At 50.1% G+C, this 23,363-nt stretch overlaps 1 protein-coding gene across 1 annotated transcript in view; it reads right to left on the bottom strand.

Moving 5' to 3' along the window:
- The window catches only part of ZNF341 (zinc finger protein 341), a 30,719-nt gene extending 7,715 nt beyond the window's left edge, over nucleotides 1–23,004 (bottom strand). Inside the window, exons 1-11 of the mRNA XM_005295402.3 lie at nucleotides 22,857–23,004; nucleotides 15,400–15,510; nucleotides 14,214–14,401; nucleotides 10,586–10,738; nucleotides 9,552–9,791; nucleotides 8,262–8,457; nucleotides 7,887–7,971; nucleotides 6,837–7,027; nucleotides 5,759–5,952; nucleotides 3,518–3,726; nucleotides 2,356–2,452 (exon numbers count right to left, since the gene is read on the bottom strand). Of these exons, the coding sequence (XP_005295459.2) occupies nucleotides 2,356–2,452; nucleotides 3,518–3,726; nucleotides 5,759–5,952; nucleotides 6,837–7,027; nucleotides 7,887–7,971; nucleotides 8,262–8,457; nucleotides 9,552–9,791; nucleotides 10,586–10,738; nucleotides 14,214–14,401; nucleotides 15,400–15,510; nucleotides 22,857–22,887 (1,695 nt within the window). The 5' untranslated portion in view covers nucleotides 22,888–23,004. The remainder of the gene's footprint in view (nucleotides 1–2,355; nucleotides 2,453–3,517; nucleotides 3,727–5,758; nucleotides 5,953–6,836; nucleotides 7,028–7,886; nucleotides 7,972–8,261; nucleotides 8,458–9,551; nucleotides 9,792–10,585; nucleotides 10,739–14,213; nucleotides 14,402–15,399; nucleotides 15,511–22,856) is intronic.
- Nucleotides 23,005–23,363: the final 359 nt, after the last annotated feature.

Here is a 23,363-nt window from a genome sequence, read left to right as displayed (position 1 = left end):
GGGCATAGCATTAATCCCTCCTGGGCTGGGGGCTGGGCCAGCAGCTCCCACAGACTCAGAGCCTGCTCCCCATAGGGGGCTGGAGCTCTCACTGTGGGAGCAAGCGCAAGGGGTGAAGGATTTTTACCTAGATAAAATCCAAGGAGCGAAGCTTAGGGGAGGCCTGTAGAACTCCATGAGGAAAACATAAATACAGCTTTAAAACAGCTTCAGATGCTAAAGCAGCGCTGGCTGCAACCCCTGCAAATAGCTTTTATAACAAGATGGAAATATTTGAGAAGCATCCACTCTGCCCTCTTCCTGGGGGTAGTACTGAGACCAACTGTGGCCCATTTCACTTTGTACTAACACAGTGGTTCCCAAACTGGGGTTCGCAGAACGTTACAGGGGGTTCGCCAGAAAATTTTCACTAATGGCAGACAGAGGACCCCGGGCATTGGAGACAGCAGGTGGGACCCGGTTGCAGGGCAGACACCCCAAGCCCCAGGGAGAGTGGGGCCGGGCGGTTGGGGTTGGCAGCCCGAGTCCCGGTGGTCAGCGCGGGAGCCGGCAGCCCGAACCCCAGCGCTCCGCGCGGGGCTGCCAGCCCGAGCCCCAGGGAGAGCGGGACCGGGCAGTAGGGGCCGGCAGCCTGAGCCCCAGGGAGATCGGGACCGGGCAGTAGGGGCTGCCAGCCCGAGCCCCAGGGAGAGCAGGGCCGGGCAGTTGGGGCTGGCAGCCCGAGCCCTGCCCTCGTCAGCGGGGGAGCCGGCAGCCCGAACCCTAGCCTGAGCCTGAGGAAATTCACACTGAGGAAATTTAAACTTAAATCCCTGAAAATATTCATTTTTAGGAGGGGGTTCACGAGATTTCACAATTTAGTGAGAGGGGTTCGCGGGCTGTTAAAGTTTGGGAACCACTGTACTAACAGTACCATGCACCCCCCCGATCATCTCCCATCACAGGGTTCCAAAGCACTTGTCCATTAACGGGTGACATTTGCCATGCCAACATTATTAACAATTCATTTCACACACGGGAAAACTAAAACACGCCAGTCCAATGATTTGCTGACGACAATACCACCAGTCCGCACGAGAGCTAGACAGAGAACCCAGCACTCCTAGCTCCCAGTGCTGCGCTCTCACCACTACGCTACACTCTCTCCACACAGAAGCAATCTTAATAACTCACAAACTCAGAAGCAAAAAAAGTTGCCCAGCTAAAGGGCTTTCCAAGAGCAGGAATCTCAGGCTGCTGTCCCTGAGTGTTGGGAAGTCCCCCAAGGATCAAGGGAGAGGGGGAGTGGACTTCCCTACATGCAGATGTGAAAAGAAGCAAGCTAACACTAACATGGCCACAGCCTTGTACAGAGAGCACCTGTCTCTCTGGGGGACAAAAGACGACACATAAATAAAGATGGGTTACTAACCATGGCGGGTGTGCGTTTCCCCTTCCCGAGCTACCTCAGTACAAAGTGGTCACTCCTCTGAGATTGTTCCTGCCCCCACTGCAGGATTTTCACCTCCTTAGCTATAAACAGAGGAGCAAGGGTCCATATTTTAGTCTAGATTTTCAAACAAAGTGTATAGAGTTCAACACCCACAATTCTGCCCCTCAACCCCCGGGGGTGATGTAATCGGAACGTCCTCAGCCAAAGGCTGTCAGGGTGTCCAGCTCCAGTCATGCTATCAGGACAGGCTTGTCCTTTCCAAGGACACACAGCATTCATTCAAAAGAGGAGAGGGCAACAGTGGGAGGGGCACATAGAGGTTTATTTGGATGGGAGACAAATGATGGGTTAGCAAAGCTGGGGCTCTACATCCTTCCTCCTGTAGGCAGGATGTGCCTAGTGGTTCAAAGAGGGAACAGGCTAACGGTCACAGTGGGGGCTGAAGGAGAAGCCAAGAAACCACGGAAACCACACTAAAGCCGGCCTTGCTCCTCTAGGCATCCCTGACTCTAGGAGGTGAGGCAGGCCAGCGTAACATCCAGTGTTCCTGTATTGTAAAAGGGTCAGATCCTGTCAGGTACTGAGCGTCCTCCGCTGTCAATAGAGTATTTGGGGCTCAGGGCACTCAACCCTTTGCAAGATTGGGACTCAATATGACGCAGGGTTGAGGGGATGGCAAGAAATTGGAGAAAAGTTTATTGATCAGTGAATGGGGTGCAGCAGAAAAGCTGGCACTGGGGGGAGGAATGGACTCTGCTCTAGAGAGACAAGGGGGCAAGAACACACACACCCTCCCTCTCTTGAGAAGTCCTAGAGGACCTGCCAGTCTGTACTGAGGTAGAAAGGGAGAGGAAAGGGAGACAAATTCCCTCAGAAACCCAAACATCTCTCCAGGGTCATCTCGTGCAAAAAGCCCCACCCACCTTCTGGCAGTGAGGGCAGGGGAAGTTGTGCGTTGCCGTCTGCAGGTGGTGCTCCAGCGCTTCTGGGGTGGAGTATTTATTTACACACTTGACACACCTGAATGAGGAGAGACAGAAGAGAGCATGTGAGCAAGGACCAGCCACGGCAGCCAAACCATACCCTACCTCTGCAGACAGTTATTCACCATGTACCTTCTCTATTCAGTTTTCCCAATGTTTGGTTAAAAACAGTAACAGAACACAAAGTGTTTGGAGAGTAGAAATAACCTCCTCCCCGATCCCGACCCCAGGAGTTTGCAAACCCAGATTTCCACTTCAAGGCTTCTGCTAATTTAAGAATCCTTCCCCTACCCCATTACAAGAAATACAGAATGGAGGGGCAAGGGGAGAAATCAAACCTAAACAGAGCCCAGCCCTCATAGAAAATCACTCGTCTCTTAACTCACTGCAAGATGAACCTCAGCCTCTCTACAAGTGCAAGGACAACTAGAAATTACAAGCCTTTCTAAGGAGCAGCAGTCACATAATATAATGGTATATAATCCAGACAAGGCTCCCAGATGCAATCCAAGAAGTCACTGTACTCCTCAATCTACTTGCAATCTTCCCATCAGCATTTCCATAGCACTGTAAGTGCTGGTCACAGAACACAGAGCAAGGCACAAGAGTCTCACTTGCTCCCTCCATCAACCAATCTATCAGCTTTCCAGGTCAACAAAGCCCGCTATGGTTTAAAATGAGAATGAGACTGTTGTGGAACGGCCACGTTTGCCTGGACACAACTCCCACACCCCCTGCACTGGTACATAAGTGACACCTTTTACTGTAGATGTTGATTGTGATTAATTCACCCAGGTAGCCAGTTCACTCTCCATATGTAAATACAGCGAACACCAGCAGCCACATTTGCACCTGTGGCACCCAAGCCCTCTGACTCACATTCTGTGCACAAAGTGTTTGGCCACAGTCGCCAGGCAGCGGGGCACTCAGCTATGCACCGTGTGCACCCAATAGAATCCCAGAGGCTGAAAACAAGGTCCCACATGCTTCCCCTCATGTCCTTTCAGCGCTTGGTTCGAGAGCACACGCACTCGGCCTGAAGCGCGAGGCTGTCACTCTCTCCTACCACGCCTGGTAACCACTGTTCAGATTGCTACCGTACTTGTACACGGCCACGTCCTTCTTGGGGCTGTGCTGGGGCAGCAGGCTGTGGGAGTACTGGTGGACGCTCAGTTCATACAGGGAGGGGAAGTCCTTGCTGCACAGGTGGCAGCGATAGCTCAGCTCCTCCTGGTGGTTCTTGATGTGCTCTAGAAAGGACTCCAGCTTCTGGAAAGTCTGAGCGCAGCTTTTCACCACACACTTGTACACCTGGAAGAAGAGGTAGGGGTTTATGATAGGAAGGGAGAGCGACTAGAGTGATGCACATTGGCAATAAAAACAGTGCAATTCCCCTGCCAACAGATGCAGTGTACTCTAACGTGAGGGCGTAAGACTCGGACTCAGGACTCCTGTATGCTCTTGTAGGCTCTGATACTGTTTCATTCAGCAAGTCATTGAGTGGGCAATTTTCCAAAGCGTCTAAATGACTTAGGAGCTCAAGTTTCACTAAAAGCCACTAGGAACCATGCCCCTAAGTCACCAAAGTTCTTTTGAAAATCCCACCTTTAACCTCAACTTTCTCCATGTGTTACAGGGGAATGGTGATATTTATCTACGCGTTGGGGCTTTAATTAAATCACTGTGAGATCCATGAATTAAAGATACAGGGGGAGATTCCAAAGCCACAAACAGCAGTCAGATGCCTAATTCTCATTGACTTTCATTGGCCGTTAGGTGCCCTATCTCCCTCCGTACCTTTGAAAATCTCCCCCACACTGTACACTGTCAAATTATTATTGCTACTAATTTCGTCCTTTCTTGCTGGACCATTGGTTTTTCCCCTAGTTTGGATAGCACTGAATTAGCCTGGCTGTGTTTATGAACAAAAGCAACAATTTCAGTCCCCAGAGTGTCTTCGTCATGCCACAGTTGCTGTTTACGCACCATCTGTTACGGGAGCAGTACTCCAAAAGCAGCATCCATTCACTAACCCCCACCTGGTGCCAGCAGCAGGAGCACATGCCGTTGTTAAATGTGTTAACTGCCTTCTGTTCAGACATTCTTGGAGATGGTGGCAGAAGATTTTAAATAAAACAGCTCTGCAACATAATGGTCACAGTCACACTGTACCAGTGTTACTATGGGTCAGATCTGAGGTCTAAAGAAATTCACAGCACCTACCAGAAAGTAGCACAAGAGTGAAAGTTAATTTCACTCTTCCCTAGGGGTAACTCATGGGGTTGGTGCTCCAGCCCCACTGTGCCCACACAGCAGGAAACCCAGCCTTCTCCAAGCCCAGTTAGCCCAAATGCACTCAGTAACACACACAGCTGGTAGCCAAATGCTGGGGAGCTCTTCCCTGATAGCATCTTCTCCCAATGGGTAGCCAAGACTCTGGGAACATGCAGCCTCAACATTACCACAGCTGAGGCTAACGGGGACCCACGAGCAAGGCAACAGCCCCAACAGGTAAATCCAAACACCCTCCCTCCCACTGAGCTGGGCTAAGTTCACCTCTTTTTATGATCAGTTCTATTGTTGTGTTCAGAGGCCCCACCATCAGGATCAGGGCCCCTGCATGCTGGGCGTTGTAAACACCAAAAGCTGCAGTCTTTGCCAAAGACACACAGCAAATGAGTGGGACAGGCCAGAGGAGGGAGGATAAGGGTAATAGAAATGAGATCACATGATTTCACAAGGGGGAGGGGATAGCTCAGTGGTTTGAGCATTGGCCTGCTAAACCCAGGGTTGTGAGCTCAATCCTTGAGGGGACCATTTAGGGATCTGGGGCAAAAATCTGTCTGGGGATTTGTCCTGCTTTGAGCAGGGGGCTGGACTAGATGACCTCCTAAGGTCCCTTCCAACCCTGGTATTCTATGATTCCATAGGCAACTACTCCACAACTCAATGGTTGCTGACCATTTTAAAGTGTTCTGGATTTGGTTTTTCCAGCTCTCCCCGGCTGCCAACTAGCCCACCTCTTGGCTGATTGCTTCCAGGCAACACAGCAGGGCTGGGGCTCTGCTTGAAGCTGCTCTTTTCCAATCCAGACGCACACAAGGAGAGCCAAGAAGCACAATGCAGCACTGCTATGATGTGAATGCCCTCGATTATAACAGAGCCACGAGCACGCTATAAAGACAGGCATCTCCTTGTGCTGGGGAGAACCTGCCATGTTCATTCCACGTCTACCTGACCCTCACTGATAATTAGACCAAGACCACTTTGAGCCAAACTAACGTCTCAGTCTGATTACCAATGCGGGCCCCACAAGCACGAGTGTCCACAATGCGTCACTCACCTGCTCGTTCTTGTGCTGCGTCATGTGCGATTTGAGCTGGAAGTAGGTGTTGAACTTGCTGGGGCAGAACTGGCACTGGTAAGAGCTATCGATCAGGACAACTTGCTTGGCTTCCAGTTTGCCAACCTCACTCTCTTCTGCGGGGGCCATGGCCTGAGGCTGCTGGGGAGAGTTCCTGGAGGCCTGGCTTAAGCCTGGAGGAATGGGCAGAGAGAAAGACAAACTGAAGCATCCCTGAGGTCAGTTTTTTAACAGCTTTGAAAACTGATGAAGGCCCCAGTCCTGCATTACCATGTGACACTCAGCTTTGGTCTCTGGGCCAGCCTTCTGCTCCCTTCCTAAGTGCCGATTCTTTGGGCTAGACAATTCAATTCCCGTAACTTTCCCTTTACAAGATTATCAAGGGCCCTGATTATTCTGGCTACCCTTCTGTGACCCACTATTCTTACCTGTCATGCTCCCAGCTGTGTGCCAGCTGTCTCATTGAAAAGAGAGCTCAACAGGAACCTGATGACCTAAGGCCATATTCACTCCTCCTCCAAGATTTGCTCAGTGCAGGAGACGAGAGGCATCCCCAATTCACTAGCTGCCTAGCTTCAGTGTACATCAGAGCAGCCCCTAGACTTCTGTAACTTATGCCAGCTGGCTACGGCCCTATAGGATCACATACCCCTTGAGAACTAGCAGAGCTGAGTCATGCTCTGTCCCACCCTCCATGCCACTGTTCGGGGGAGATTAGTGTAAACATTGGCTACACCACTGGATGCCAGCTGGGAGCTCCTCCACACCAAGCGAATTCTGAACTGGCCTGTTAGATGAGACTTCACCACCCTAAGCAGTGCAGAACAGCAAGCCAGAGCACACAGGGTTGCATTAGCCCACATGTCTGATCTATGGATTAGTCTAATAGATGCTGCTAAATGCTCGGTCTCCAGATGGTGGCATCACTGGCATTAACTCCAGAGGAAGCTAACATGAGAGAGAAATGGGTGGGAAAGTGCTTTGGGAATGAGGAGTGTTCAGAGATCCTGGGAGTGTCGCTCTGCTTCCTAGTAGGCAATTTCAAAGGGTAGCACACCTGCGTTCTCCTCGTCCTCCTGCTGGTTGGGGTTCAGTGCCATGACCTGCACCGTGATGGAATTGCGGGAGATGGTGCACCCGAGCCCCGGAGGCCACACTTTATGGGTCTGCATGTGCTTCTTCACGTTGGACTTCTGCGCGAAGGCTCGGCCACACACGATGCACTGGAACGGCTTCTCACCTGTGTGGCTGCAGGGCAGACCGAAGCACATCAGTGAAGATGCATGACAGGAGGTGGTGGCCTGTAAGCATGGATCACAGGGGACAGCTGTCCCAGGAGTGAACTGAGAACCTAGCTGCTTGGCAGATTAGCTCCTGGACATCCCCAGCGAAGGGCTGGGAACCTGATCAACTGGCGTCAATGGATTTTGTGGGTGGAGCAGGAGAAATAGGCCTTACATACAGAACACAGAGTTACAGCCCAGGGGTAGTTTGGGGGTGGGGAGGAGCTCTGCAATGGAGTCGGAACATTTATCATCACGTTTTTCTGCACTGACCCTATAAGCCACTTGACCATCATTGCTTGGTTTAGAATAAAACCCCTTTCTTCTGCTCCAGCATCAGAGGATCCCTTCTTGTCCCCCCACTCTGCTTCCAGCCTAGGAAGAAGGAAACCCTATCCTCTTCTCTCTCTCTTCCCCCCACCCCAAATTACAGGGAGGGAGATCTTTCTGCTCTCTCTTCCTGTTCCAAGCCCAGAAGCCACTTCTGATGCTTGGTGGTCACCATGTGAGGGGCCCCAGGATGGGCTTGGAGTTTAAATGACACCTGCTAGCTGCCCATCAAGCTTTTAAATCTTTGCTCAGGGGCTGAGACTAGAGTTTTTATCCTTCCTCTTCAGGCATCGCTCTGAATTTTCGCTCCCAAGGGGCAGCTCTGGAGGTGAAGGTGGCTGGGCATCCAGGTAACAGGAACTTTGGACGTTCTCATCAGCTAGTGAGCAAAGAGGACTCCAAAACCAGCTCATACAAAACACACCTCCTGTGCAATCAACAGCCTGCCCCACCTGGCCATCCCTGCCGCATCTGGGTTAGCGTCTCACTGTTACCTTCTGATGTGCTGCTGCAAGTCAAAGTTCTTGGTGAAGGCCTTGTCACAATAAGTGCACTTCAGTTTGGGGGACTTAGGTTTCCCTGAAATAGAAAGAGTACATAATGGGAATTAGCTACTCCAATTCAGATGCATTCAGGACCAGGGAACATTTGATGGGATATGACTGGCCACAACACAAGAGTTTGTCCCATGGGACAATAATAGGTGCCAATTCTACTTTTTGTATATTATTTTCTGTATAGCATAGTAAGAGTACACTGTGTTGTATATTTGCTAACAGAGTCTCAAGAGCTTCCAATCTAAAAGCGCAATGCAATGGAGACATGATGGTCTAGGGGTTAGAGCAGGGGCTGGCCATAAGGAGACGTACCTTCTTGCAGCCCACTGTCATTTTTGGAACGCCTATTTTTGGAGGTCGAGGTGGAATCAAAACTGGCCACGTTTCCTCCAGCCGCATTGGTCAAAGGAGCAGCAGTGTTAGTGCTTTTGGATTTGAAGCCCTGCTTCCCTGGACTGTACACTGGAGGGGAGGGATACACAGGACTTTCCACACACTGGCTTGGCACCTGGAATAATGCACCAGTGAAAATACATTTGCTAAATCCATGGAGAAGTTGTCATGCTGGATCATTAGTCTGTCTAGTCCAGGGTCCTGCCTAACTGGATCAAACCAGTAATCTGTTTCTTTAACCAAAGGGAAGCTAAACCAATGCACAAAGGGCAGCTCTCAGGCTGAACCTTGCCAAGTATTCAGGAGTTATTAGCAAGACCCGGACACCAAAGTATAAACTCTCAAAACGAAGAGCGAGCTGGTCCCCGATTAGCCCTTGGAACTGCATCTCTGCTCTCCAGAGCTGATCACCCTCAGCCTGGTCTGGATTCAAACCCGTGACTCTGAAGGTGGAAAGCTCAAGCTCCTGTTACCAGCCCCAGGAAGATTTCTGAAGGAAGTTCTGCTGTGCAGATTCCAGTTAAACAAACTGACAATATTATTGGGAAGGTGAAGGGTGTAGGTAGCAAAACAGACCAAGTCATCAATCTGGAGTAACACAGTTTGAGGCCCTTTCTGAAAAGGGCATCTGGAGAAGCTTGGCATGTCCTCTCTTACCGCATACTCCCCAGTCTATTTAACTGCCTGAGGAATCTTACTGTCAGGATATTTTTTCTGATATTCAGACTAAGCTTTCCTGTGCTGAGTTTCAGCCCACTACTCCTAGCTCAATCCCTTTGCAATGTGTCTGCCTTCCCAGCAGATACCCTTTCCAATACTCGCAGGCAGTTATAGGAAATCCCCCCCCTTAAACACATCTACATGTGTTCAGCTCTTTTAATCTCTCCGCATAAATCAACCCCTCCAGTCCCTTAATCGTTCTCATGTTCTCCAGATTCCCTTCAGCTTGTTGACATCTTTCTGATCATTACTTTCCCGCAGAGGAAATACTAAGTGATTACAAGACAACCTAACACATCTTTCCCTGACTCTAATTTTATGACAAATGGCATTTCTAATCCAGCAAACTCATGAGCAGCATCTTCTCCCCAACTTGTGAAATGGGCTTGCAGGAGCCTTAAGTGTCGTGTATTGGTCAGAAGGTAGAGCAGCATCTGAGGGATGACCCATGGCCAAGCTCGCAATACGAGGCCAGGGACACGGCTTTACCTCTATGGGTGGATACGGTTGCAACCCCAGCGTCTGTATCTCCACTGTGCCATTTCCTGCCATAGGAGCAGGTGCGCTGTACACTTCCACCACCTGGCTGCCGCCAGTGCTGGGCTGTCCCGGTGCTCCCAGTGTCTGAGTGGGAGGAGGTGGTGGCTGAGGTGGAGGAGGAGGTGGGGGCGGCGGAGGAGGTGGGGGCTGGGAAAGGTATCCAGCTCCAGTGTGCATACTCAAGCTACTCTGAAAACCGGAACAAGAGACAAACAGAGAAGGCATTGAAAGTGCAGCACAGGTCCTGCAACCTCCAGCTGGAGTTGCAGAGGCCTCGCTCATGACATAATTCACTGTCAGATCGGCAGACAAAGCAAACTTTGGGCAAAATGCACTTTTTAACACAGATGTGGGCACCTTACTAAATACACTATCTAGTTTCTAAGGAAGGAATGAGCAATTGAACAACCACCTATATACCGTGCAGGGGTCAGATTGAGAGGGTATGCAGCAGCTCATACTGCCACGTTTCCCTGCTGATGGTCATCTTGGGCTCTAGAGTCCAAACATTTGCTTCATTTTCTTTGTAGTCATGCTGAATACAAGGAAAACCCTCAGAATGCGAAGAGGGTAACCAGTGCAGGACACCTGCCAAAGTCTATAGACAGCATTAAACAACAGCTCCGAGAGAGGTGTCCCATTGATCTCCCTGGTCATTACATACATAGTCCCTGATGGTTACACAGTAACATACACATTATTTCATGGGGGATCATAGCACACAAGAAAGAACCAGGGATGATCATATTATGAAGAGCGGCACAATCTGCTGTGAGAGGCAGTGTGAGTGAGCAGAGCTTGGCATAGGCCCATCACTTGTTGTTTTCCAACCTGACCTCTGCTGTTGTTTTTGAGAAGATGCCCAGGCACCAACATCACAGCAGCTCTCTGAACTGTGCAGGTGGCACTGCCAGCCAGAACTCTTGGCTCCCTCTGCTATTCAGCTGGGGACTCAGTCTGCTTGGAAAGCGCACTCCCCTTACCTGCACAGAGGGCTGCACCGTGGGCATTGGTTGGTCCAGGGATGTAAAAGCGGACATGGCTGACATCAGCACCTCATCACTGACTAAGATATTCCCCTGCACGAGCGTCTGGATCAGCGGAGATGGAGGAACCGTGATGTATGTGGAAATTTGCTGAAAGAATGGGGAAAAAAAGTGTTGGGGCTCCACACTAGAACAAGAGAAATAATCTCTGAAATGCCCGGGAAAGGAACGAGGATGTGTTCTTTACTAAACTGACGAGTCTCTGCTACCTCCAGCTCTCCTCACTCGACTGGCCACACTAGAGATCTACTGGTTGCTACTGTTTGTATCTTCACCTATGGGTCTATCCTGCCATCCTGTAACAAACAGGGAACCACACTGGCACTGTTCAGAAAAACGAGGGCTAGACCTTCCAAAGCTCTAGTTCAAAAGGAATTATTTTGGGGCAGTTCTCTGGCCTGTGCTATACAGGAGATCAGACTAGATGATCACAGTGGTCTCTTCAGGCCTCAGAATCTATGAATGAATCAATCCTGGGAGACCTGATGGCTCAGGGGATTGGAGATGGGATAGGCAGTTGGCTATGGGTTTACAATTCAAACCATATTGGTTATTAAAGGTGACCTGGGGAACAAATAGCATTAAGACCTTCAGCGGAATGCTCTGACTAACCAGGTGATGTGGTGAATTCAGAAAGGCCACGGACTAGATGGCCAGGAAGACTGTACTTCTTTCTCACCCCTAGAGGTGGTCCCATCAGGTCACAATTGAGGCACATTGCAGGCGACAGTATGGGGGAAGATTTTGCTCACACTGTCCCTGTTCTGTGGTTATGATGAGGACTGATGCCTCCAGAGTCAGTAGCGCCTTTCCCTAGCACTAGATTCACTTTAGGGGGAGGAAAACACATTTTTTTAATTACTGGAATTCCATCTTTTTGGTTGATTTGAGGAGCAGAAAGCGTGCTGTGTGTATGAGGGGATACAGGAGCACTGTAGCAGAAGAACAGCTGCATGGATTCAATTCCGGCAAAAGGTATGTTTGGGGTAGCGGGAAGACTTTTGCTTTTTTTAATTCTCCCCATGCACAGCACACCGGGATATATGGAGTCATGAGTGGAGACTGGGCGCTGAAGGAACCAGGAGGCAGATCCAGGGATGAGGATGACACATCCAGCACCCTCTCACTATGTATGGGAGCCAGATGCAGCTAAAGGGTGGGAGTGAGGCCCACCCCCACATGTGGAAAGCGGCAGCCAGTCGTGTAGGAAGCAGCAGGCCAGATAGACCTGGGAGGGATAGCTCTGTAGTTTGAGCATTGGCCTGCTAAACCCAGGATTGTGAGTTCAATCCTTGAGGGGGCCATTTGGGGATTTAGTTGGGGATTGGTCCTGCTTTGAGCAGGGGGTTGGACTAGATGACCTCCTGAGGTCCCTTCCAACCCTAATAATCTATGATTCTATGACCCACAATACTAGCACCCTGAGCTAGAACTACAGTCCTACCACAAAAGGAATCCTAGAAAAAGTGGAAACATGGATGAATGGCTAATGAAGAGAACAAAAGAATAGCACAATCATGTAGGGGGAAAAAATCAGAAAGGCTAAGGGACATGAAAGGGAAAAAAAGAGGTTCTTTAAATATATTAGGAATGAAGGAAAGTGTAAGTCCTTTACTTAGGGGGAAGGAGAGCTAAAACGGATGAGGTCAAGAAGGCTGAGGTTTTTAATGCCTATCTTGCTTCAGTCTTCAATAAAAAGGTGAATAGTGACCAGATACACAATTAATATTAAAAACAAGGGAGAGAGAATACAAGCCAAAATAGGGAAAGAACAGTTTAAAGAATATTTAGATAAGTTAGATGTATTCAAGTCAGCAGGGCCTGATTAAATTCATTCTAGGGTTCTTAAGAAACTAGCTGAAGCAATCTCAGAACCATTAACAATACTGAGAACTCCGGGAGGATGGGTGAGGTCCCAGAGATCTGGAAAAGGACAAACATAGTAGCTATCTTTAAAAAGGGGAACAAAGAGGACCTGGGGAATTATAGACCAGTCAACCTAACTTCAAAACCAGGAAAGATATGGAACAAATGATTAAACAATCAGTTTGTAGGCACCTAGAGGATAATAGGGTTATAAGGAATAGCCAGCATGGATTTGTCAAGAACAAATCATACCATCAATGTAATTTCCTTCTTTGACAGGGTTACTGGCCTAGTGGATAGGAGGGAAGCAGTTGACGTGATATATCTTAATTTTAATAAGGCTTTTGCCACAGCTCCACATGACATTTGCATAAGTAAACTAGGGAAATGTGGTCTAGATGAATTTACTATAAGGTAGGTGCAAAACTGGCTGAAAGAACAGTTATCAATGGTTTGCTGTCAAACTGGGAGGGCATATCTGGTGGGGTCCCCACTGGGGTCAGTCTTGGGTCCAGTACTATTCAATATTTTCATTAATGACTTGGACATTGGAGTGGAGAGTGTGCTTATAAAGTTTGTGAATGACACTCAGCTGGGAGGGGTTGCAAGTACTTTGGAGGACAGGGTGAGACTCCAAAAAGAGTTGGATAAATCAGAGAATTGGTCTGAAATCAATAAGATGGAATTCAATAAAGACACATGCAAAATACTGCACTTAAGAAGGAAAAATCAAATACACAGCTACAAAATGGGGAGTAACTGACTTGGTGGTCATAATGCTGAAAAGGATCTGGAGGTTACAGTGGATTGCACATTCAATATGAGTCAACAATGTGATAAAGTTGCTAAAAAGGCTAATATCATTCTGGGGTATGTCAGGCTCAGGAGGTAACTGTCTGGCTCTACTTGGCTCTGGTGAGACTTCAGCTTGGAGTTGTGTGTCAAATTCTGGGTGCCACACTTTAGGAAAGATGTGGACAAATTGGAGAGAGTCCAGAGGAGAGCAACAAGACCGATAAAAGATTTAGAAAACCTGACCTATGAGGAAAGGTTAAAAAAACTGGGCCTGTTTAGTCTTGAGAAAAGAAGACAGAGGGAGGGACTTGACAACAGTCTTCAAATATGTTGAGGGCTGATATAAAGAGGACTGTGATCAATTGTTCTCCATGTGCACTGAAGGTAGGACAAGAAGTAATGGGCATAATCTGCAGCAAGGGAGCTTTAGGCTAGATAATAGGAACAACGGTCTAACTAGAAGGGCACTTAAGCTCTGGAATAGGCTTCCGAGGGAGGCTGTGAAATCCCCATTGTTGGAGGTTTTTAAGAATAGGTGGGACAAACATCTGTCAGGGATGGTCTAGGTTTACTTGGTCTGGCCTTAGTGCAGGGGACTGCACTTGGTGACCTCTCAAGGACCCTTCCAGCCCTACCTTTCTATGATTCTATAATAAAAGATTAAACTCTTTATTGACCCGCTGTTCAAGAGCAGTGACAGTGTTCTGAAGGAAAGCCCATAGTAAAGGGATTATATGGACTCTGCAAATAGATTCCAAGAGGCAAGAACAAGTGGGGAGAACCCAGCCTCCCTAGGGTGAGATCACTAGCCAGGTGTAACTGGATTCAGTAAACGTTCACCCCTGGGTTCTCTTGCCCTCCAAAGTCAGTGGCGCAGAGACCCCCAAGCATGCCATGTAGCTACCTGCCGATTGGCACTCTGAGCCTGCTGCACGGACGTGATGGACGGAGTGTACACGCTGTTGGTAGCCAATGAGACGGTGGCCAGTGAAGGGGTGTTTCCTTGGCATTGCTCCCTCTTGTGGGTCATGAATGCTGGCAGCGAGTTGAACTGCTTCTTACACTTCCCACACAGGAACACGTCCTCATCATCTACAATCAGAAGGGAACAGATCATTGATTTGGCTTCAGGATCCTTCTCCTCCTCAGACTATGGAGCTACCTCAACTACAGTTAGGGTCAGAAAAGGGACGATACAATTTGGTGCCTTCCTGCTGTTAGCCCCACAGAGCTGTCATAGCTAGGGGAGGGTGAGCTGAATTCTATTCCGCCTTGTGCAGCTTCAGCTATTTTGTCAGCTGAGCTCTAGCTGCAGAAAATCCTAGAGGATGAGAAATAAGTAACTGAACTTTGCATTCCTCTAGCTCCTTCTGAGTACGTCAAAAAGGCTCACATGGATCAGACTGCGCTGTCTTTAGACAGAACAATCAGCCGCAATGCACGGAGGAGGGAGAGACTGATGACACAGCGTTCACTTGCATGTGTTTGGGGAAAGGTCACAGAATAATTCTGCATCTTCCAAATGAGCCATGATAAAACACTGTCTGGCCTACGCCTTCTGGTTTTGGGGAGAGCAGCTTTGGAGCCCGGTATTGCTGATAAAGGGCTGAAGTGAAAAGCCAGACTTTCATAAGCATTTAAGCCAGCAACTACTATGACTGCTCACCTACATTAGCTACACTGTCCCCAAATAATTGAGCAACCTGAGTGTTCATTGCAGCAAGAGGTGTTTGTGACATGCAGAAAGTGCCCCTCCCTTCATGCCTTTCCTGAAGTGCATGGTCTGGACCTGTTGCTGAGACCAACCCCAACCCACCCTCTCTTCCTCTGGGCAACCGCACCAAGTCTGGGACAGGCACCACACAGTATGTTCTGTATTGTCCCTCTCTCCCCTTATGTTCTGCCTTGTTTCACTAAACAGACCATGAGTCCTTAGGAATTAGCACATAGCAGTGACTCTCCACCAACAGTCTGCAGACAACTGTTCTGCCAAACCATTTCTGATGGCCACTGGGACAGACGGCGTGGCAGGAAAGGCAGCCCACAAGAGTCTCTTTCTGATTGCACATGGGAGGAAGAGAGGGGCTCACCCATGGACTGGATGGTGGTGGAGGTGTTGACATTTTGACCGGATGGATCTGTAACTGCTCCCTGACCATCTAGCAGGGACTGAACAGCCAGCACTGTCTGATTATCCATTCCTGAAAGAGAGACAGAAACAAGGGTTAACAGGAAAGCACAAACCTACCTTGGGACATCCAAGCAGGCCCTCCGGGACAAGAACTGGTTCACTGAGTCTAAAACCTCACTCTGCACCATCTGAATGTATCCTACAGTAAACACAACTTAAACGAGTAATGGTGAAAAGTGGCTCCCCCTCAGTGCCCCCATGTCTCACGCTTAGTTCTTCTTCCTTCACTGAGCTCCCACACCCCCACCCCCGCCACCACCTATTCTATGTGCTAGTTATCCTAAGAGAGAAAACAGATCCTAAGAGCAGAAAGCCAGTTCATCTTTCTTTATATGGTCATGGGAGGAGTGGGTAAGAAGAGGCAAAAGATGATCTGGCAGCTGAAGGAGAGAGCTGGTTTTTGAAGAAGCTATTCCCAGGGAGGGCAAAGAGTTTTAGCTGCAGAAGGGGGTCTGATCAGTGGCACTTGGAGGTGCAGGAACATTTGGAATTTCATAGATTTTAAGCTCAGACTAGTTTAAGGTCACCATGTCACACAGAGGGTAACTCAGGCCGGTACAGTTACTCACAAGCCATGTGATGCAGTGGCTGAGACTTGGGGTTTGTTGTGTTAACAGACCTGAGCTCTGGGCCTGCAGAGAGCTTGCATAAACGCTCTGTGAATGTATTTTTAAAAAGGGCAGGAATGTGCAGCGGTTCTTCCCTGTCTTCTGGGCCAAGGTTCATGGCTTGAGTCAATAATAAGGGTAGGGAATTGCATAGGAATTGAAACAGCACTTAGAAGAGATAAGATTTAAACTCCTGGTCTCTGCTTTCCCAGTTCAAGGAACTTTCCCTTAAGCTAGAGAATTCCTCAGTTAGTGTCTTTCCCATTTTAGCATCCCCCAGAAGCCAGTGATGGCATTCACACTGAGGGAGCATTGCCATTCAGTTAAAAATTGGCAGGTTCACCTTAGCACAAATATTTTTTCCACTGCAGCTACAATGTTATTTAAAAACTCTGTAGACAAACATTAATGATGTATAACTGATACTCTAGGAACAAAAAGCAGCCAGAGGACAGCTCCCAGAGCGATTTAGATTTCTTGTAAAAGGGGTGAAGAAACTGCCCAAAAGGGGTGATTCAATTCATTTTTCATCAAACGCTGAAAAATTCGAACAGCACTCAGTTTATATTCTGTGTTTGGGCTTTTTGCCATTTCAATGAGATTTTTACAAACTAAAGGTTTAAAGCTCCTGTTAATACTGAACCTTACCACAATTTTAACTATGGTGATGCTATTGCTGCACCACAATAAAAAGAGCAAATAATCTTACAAGGTAAAATAATTTTCAAATAGTACAGCTAACGGGCAGATCCTGATGAGAAGCTAATTAGTAAATAGCATGAGGAGAGGCTTGAAAATCCTGCAACTGATTGCAAAGACGTAAGCAATCATCACAGAGAAGCTGCTCTGCTTTCCTCCTACAGGTCCCCTCCATGCCAGGGTTTAGGGCAGGAAGTGAAGAATATAATGTGCAACAGAAACTGCCAGGAGAGTATTTAGATCTGCAGGATATACTTCTCCAGGACTGCCAGGGTGACATCCCAGGTGCCAAAGGGCCTCCACAAGGGAGAGAGAGGGACTCTCACCAACTGCACACTTACACATCACTTTAAAGATTAGCTAAGAACTCACTACTTCTGCATCACCCACATGGAGCTAGTTAATATACTCAAGTAACAGAACCATCAAGAAATGCTGCTTATGCCTTAACTGAGTAACCTGATCAGTCCGCCTGTGACCCGTTCGATTTCTCCCCTTCCTTGCCTTTTGTTTATTAACCTTCCTTGTTGTGTCTCATTTGAACCTATGGCTCCATCTTACACACATTTACTGCCAAGCACAGTATTCACTCTTGGGGGTAGCTCCATTGACATCAATGGGATTACTCATAGTCCAAGCACTACATTCAGTGACATGTGCAGGACTGGGACCTTATATCATAAGCTCTGCAGAGCAGGGGCTGTTTCTTTACTTGTGTCTGTAAAGTACCCATCACACTTCATAGCACTGCCACAAATAACAATGTATCTAACACCAACCCCTAGTGGGAGCTTGGAGGTGTTCTTTTTAAGCAATTATTTTAACTGTTAAATAGATGAGATCACCCATTTTGCAGCCCTTGCCCCAGAAACTGATTTTGAGACATGATCTGTTTTATTCATCACATTCCCATCACGAAGCAGACAGGATGAGTTCCAGTTGTGTGTGCCTAATGAGCTACGGTCTCTCTTCCTCATTTCCCCTTCTAAGAAGGCAGCTTGTAGGGTGCGGCATGGGACCCCCCAGAATCCCAGTACAGTTGCTGTGTGTGTGTAGGCATAATGCAGGGTGAAGAATCTCCTACACCTGCTGGGCCTCCAGCACAGCTGGAGGCTGGGCAATTTGTTTCAGAAGTACCCCTATGAATAAAGGTGAGAAGGGTGGGTGGAGAGCCTTCCCCTCCCTCACTCCCCAATCAGGAGCATATCTATAAGTAAGGCTACAATTTAGTCATGGAGGTCACGGAATCCGTGACTTCAGCAGTGTGGAGCTGCAGGGTTCCCCGCCGCCTGCGGGGCCGGGAGCTGTAGGGTACTCCCGGCACCTTTGGCGACCCTGCAGTGGGACGTGGGGTACCCTGCAGCTCCCAGCTGCTGTGGGGAACCCCCAAGATCCCAGGCTGTGGAGGGACCCCTAAGCTCCCAGGCAGCAGGGGAACTCCCGAGCTGGCAGGTGGCAGCTGGGAGCAGCAGGGGAACCCCCAAGCTCCCGGGTGGCGGGGAACCCCTGAGCTCGTGGGCAGTGGTGGGGGAACTCCCGAGCTCCTGGGCGCTGTGGGACCTCAGAGCTGCAGACTGTGAGGGGGGGTACCCCACAGCCCCTAGCTGCTGCAGGCAGCTCCTAGCCTCTGCGCAGCTGCCTTGCTTCAAGCAGTGTGGGGATCTGCAGATCCCCATATTGTCCCGGACATTTTTAGTAAATGTCACAGACAAGTCACAGCTTCCCTGAATTTTCCCTTTTTGCCTGTGACCTGGCCGTGACTTTTACTAAAAATATCTGTGACAAAAACTTAGCCTCATCTATAAGTCATCATGTCAGCTGCACCTCTTCTCATCAGTGGCAGATTCTGCATACTCCCCTCCTCTATCAGATTCACATAGGAGGGAAGACTGTTGAGAACAGCATGGCTCTGCAGCTCCAGAGAAGGGAGGGGAAAGCAGCTGTCATACAATTCATGCTCCTTTACAAACCCACTATGCGTTCCTTTCCATATTGTAGGGAACTGAATATTGCAGGAGCATGCATGTTTTGTTTAATTTCAAGAGAAACCAATATTTTAAAATACACATATATATTTACAATTATTCCCCTGCAGTATTTGCAAGGGAAACACTGCAGACTCCTGCTAGTGCATCAGAACCAGAGTGTGAAATTTACAAGTCTATTGCTATGTCCAAGTGGAAATAAGCAAGCAGCAGGAATAGTGAGAAGAGAATTGGACACCTAGAATTCTATTTTAATAGTTTATGTTGATAATTAAAACACCTTAAATTACTGAAGCTCGAGAATTTTAAAAACCTAATTCCTGTCTTAATATTCATGCTAGGAATGCCAAGCTCGGTCTGTGAAGGGGGCCAGATTACATTTTTATTAGGACTGTTGATTAATCACCGTTAACTCACATGATTAACTCAAAAAAATTAATAGTGATTAAAAAAATTAATTGCGATTAATCACAGTTTTAATCGCACTGTCAAACAATAGAATAACAATTGACATTTATTAAATATTTGTATACATTTTCAAATATATTAATTTCAATTACAACGCAGAATACCAAGTGTACAGTGCTCACTTTATATTATTTTATTACAAATATTTGCACTGTAAAAATGATAAAACAAAAAATATTTTTCAATTCACCTCATACAAGTACAGTAGTGTGATCTCTTTACCGTGAAAGTGCAATTTACAAATGTAGATTTTTTTTTTGTTACATAACTGCACTCAAAAACAGAACAGTGTAAAACTTTAGAGCCTACAAGTCCACTCAGTCCTACTTCTTGTTCAGCCAATCTCTAAGTCAAACAAATTTGTTTACATTTACAGGAGATAATACTGCCCACTCCTTATTTACTTCACCTGAAAGTGAGAACAACTGTTTGCATGGCACTTTTGTAGCCAGTATTGCAAGTTATTTACATGCCAGATATGCTAAACATTTGTATGTCCCTTCAGGCTTCAACCACCATTCTAGAGGACATGCTTCCATGCTGACGCTTGTTAAAAAAATAATGCGTTAATTAAATTTGTGACAACTCCTTGGGGGAGAATTGTATGTCTCCTGCTTGTGTTTTACCTGCATTCTGCCATATATTTCATGTTATAGCAATCTCAGAAATGACCCAGCACATGTTGTTCGTTTTAAGAACACTTTCACTGCAGATTTGACAAAACGTAAAAAAGGTACTACCAATGTGAGATTTCTAAAGATAGCTACAGCACTCGACCCAAGGTTTAAGAATCTGAAGTGCCTTCCAAAATCTGAGAGGGATGAGGTGTGGAGCATGCTTTCAGAAGTTTTAAAAGAGCAACACTCTGATGCGGAAACTATAGAACCTGAACCATCAACAAAGAAAATTAACCTTCTGCTGGTGGCATCTGACTCGGAGTCTGATTTGTCTTGCATGCCCCACTTTTTACCTCACTTTAAAAACTACTTGCTTACAAAATCAGACATAATGCAGAAGTGTCATAGCAAACTATTACAGAAAAATTGCTTACTTTCTCATTTTTACCATATAATTATAAAATAAATCAATTGGAATATAAATATTGTGCTGTACATACATTTCAGTGTATAGGCCATGGAACAGTACAAACAAGTCATTGTATGAAATTTGTTTGTACTGACTGCTCTCGTGCTTTTTATGTAGCCTGTTGTAAAACTAGGCAAATATCTAGATGAGTTGATGTACTCCCTGGAAGACCTCTGTGTATCCCCAGGGGTACATGTACCCTTGGCTGAGCACTACTGGACTAGATTATCAGAATGGTCCCTTCTGGTCTTGAATCTATTAGCTACCCATCCATCCAACCTGATCCGCACTGCCACTTACAGCACATAATGCACCAATGTCACAGCGTGATAAATGAAAGGTACACATTTATTATTGAGGGGCTGAAAGGGAACTGGCTCCCAGCCCTACAGGGAGAGGGGAGGTGCATCTCCAGGGGGTAAGTCCTGCTCTCTGAGCCTGGGGGGGAGGGGGTTCTCTTAGGAAGAAAGGGTGGGGGAGGTCTCATTAGAGACAGGAACTCCCCAGAAGAGGGGACTGGGTCAATCAGTAGGAGGGGTAGGAGGAATCCCCTGGGTCCTGCAGGCTGGGTCTCTCAGGAAGGGAAACTTGGGGATGGGGGGGGGGGTCTCCCTAGGACATACAGGAGCAGGATCTTCCTGGGGGCTGGGTCTCCCAGGCCCTCGGGGCTGGGCTGTCCCAGGAGAGGAAAGGGTCTTTCTAGCCCTGGGGTCTCCCTGCAGGGGACATGGGTGAGGGGAAGTTCCCAGGGAGGCATTGCTCCAGGTGGGCCGGGTCTCTCTGGGGGGGGTTTCCCAGGGTGGGGGGCTCCCTGGGGAGCACTGCTCCGGGCAAGCTGGGTCTCCTGAGGAGGTCTGGGGGCACTGCACCACACAGTCTGGGTCTCTGGAGGAGGTTCTCCAGGGGGTGGGCACTGTACCAGGCCAGATCTCTAGGGGGACTTGCAGGGGGTGGGAGGTCTCCCAGGGGGACCGGGTCTCTGGGGGGGTCCCCAGGGTTGGGGGGCAGTGCTCCAGGCAGACCAAATCTATGGGGGGGCTTCCCCAGAGAGGTAGGGGGGCACTGCTTTGGGTAGGCCAGGTCTCGAGGGGGGGCTTCACCAGAGAGGTAGGGGGGCACTGCTCTGGGTAGGCTGGGTTTCAGGGGGGCTTCCCCAGGAGAGGGGGGTACTGCTCTGGGCAGGCTGGGTCTCTGCAGGGGGTTCCCCCAGTTAGGGGACACTGCTCCAGATGGTTCCCCTGGGGATGGGGGGTACTGCTCCAGCCAGACAGGGTCTATGGTGGGGAGGTCCCCACAGAGGTGGGGGGCACTGTCCTGGGCTGGCCGGGTCTCTCGGGGGGCCCCCCGGGGTGGGAGGCACTGCTCCAGGTGGACCAGGTCGATGCTGGGGGCGGGTTCCCACAGAGGTGGGGGTGCACTGCTCCAGATGGTTCCCGCGGAGATGGGGGTGTACTGCTCCGGCTGGCCGGGACTGAGGTGAGGGGGGGCACTGCTTCGGCTGGCCGGGTCTGAGGTGAGGGGGGACACTGCTCCGTCTGGCTGGGTCTGATGGGGGGGGAAGCACTGTTCCGGATGGCTCCCCCAGGAATAGGGGGGTGCACTGCTCCCGCTGGCCGGGTCTGAGGTGGGGGGGAAGCACTGCTCCAGACGGGTTGCCCACGGATGGGGGGGTGCACTACTCCGTCTGGCCGGGTCTGAGGTGGGGGGGTGCACTGCTCCATCTGGCCGGGTCTGGGGGGGGGGTATACTGCTATGGACGGCTCCCTCGGGGATGGGGGGGTGCACTGCTCCAGGCTGGCTGGGGGGGGGGGGTGAAGGGCACTGCTCCGGCTGGCCGGGTCTGGGGGGGGCACTGCTCCGGCTGGCCGGGTCTGGGGGGGGGGGCACTGCTCCGGGCTGGCCGGGTCTGGGGGGGGGGGGAGCACTGCTCCGGGCTGGCCGGGTCTGGGGGGGGGGGGGCACTGCTCCGGGCTGGCCGGGTCTGGGGGGGGGGGGCACTGCTCCGGGCTGGCCGGGTCTGGGGGTGAAGGGCACTGCTCCGGCTGGCCGGGTCTGGGGGGGGGCACTGCTCCGGCTGGCCGGGTCTGGGGGGGGGGGGGCACTGCTCCGGGCTGGCCGGGTCTGGGGGGGGGGGGGGAGCACTGCTCCGGGCTGGCCGGGTCTGGGGGGGGGGGGCACTGCTCCGGGCTGGCCGGGTCTGGGGGGGGGGGGGCACTGCTCCGGGCTGGCCGGGTCGGGGGGGGGGCACTGCTCCGGAGGGTGACACTGCTCCGGGCGGCTGCAGCGGGAGGGTGGCGCAGCCTCCTGCCTCTGTGCGCGGCTGTTCCAGGAACCCTCCCCCGGCCGGCCGGGTTGCCTGGGGCGGCCCCGCGGCCGCCGAGCCCCAGTGCAGCGGAGGGAGGGGAGGCGCCCGGCGCGGAAGAGCCGCGGCCGTGCCTGGCGCTGCGGCGCCCCCGGGAGGTGCCGTGTCGGCCCCGCAGCCCGCCCGACCCGGCCCCGCAGCCCGCTACCTTCCAGCGCCTCGAATATCGTCTGCGCCATCTTGGAGCCGCGGCGACCGGGCCCGAGCCGCCTGAACGGGCATTGTGGGAAGGGATTGGAGGGGCCGGGCCGGCCGCCAGGGGGAGCCTCGCGCCGGGGTTTGCAGGGGGTGGGCGTGGAGCATGAAATGGGGGGTAAATCCCCTGCGGAGGAGCTGGGGTGTCCCTATGGGGGGATGGGGTGTCCATATGGGGGGTAAGGCCCCTATGGGCGATGTGGTATCCATATGGGGGGTAGAGCTCCTATGGGGAATGGGGTGCCCAGATGGGATGTCCAAATGTGGGGTAAAGGCCCGATGGGGATGTCTATAGGGAATAAAGCCCTTATGGGGGTACTAGAGTATCTATATGTGGGTAAATATCCCACGGAGGGACGTAACTATGCCAACAGTACAGCTGAGCCGGCCAGGTGCAAGGACAAGTCATTGGTATTGACCGGTCACAGCCACAGAACTGCCCTAGATGTGATCAGCATGG

Source organism: Chrysemys picta, chromosome 13, assembly GCF_011386835.1.
Source record: "Chrysemys picta bellii isolate R12L10 chromosome 13, ASM1138683v2, whole genome shotgun sequence".
Taxonomy (NCBI): Eukaryota; Metazoa; Chordata; order Testudines; family Emydidae; genus Chrysemys; species Chrysemys picta.
This window is presented reverse-complemented; position numbering and strand designations above follow the sequence as displayed.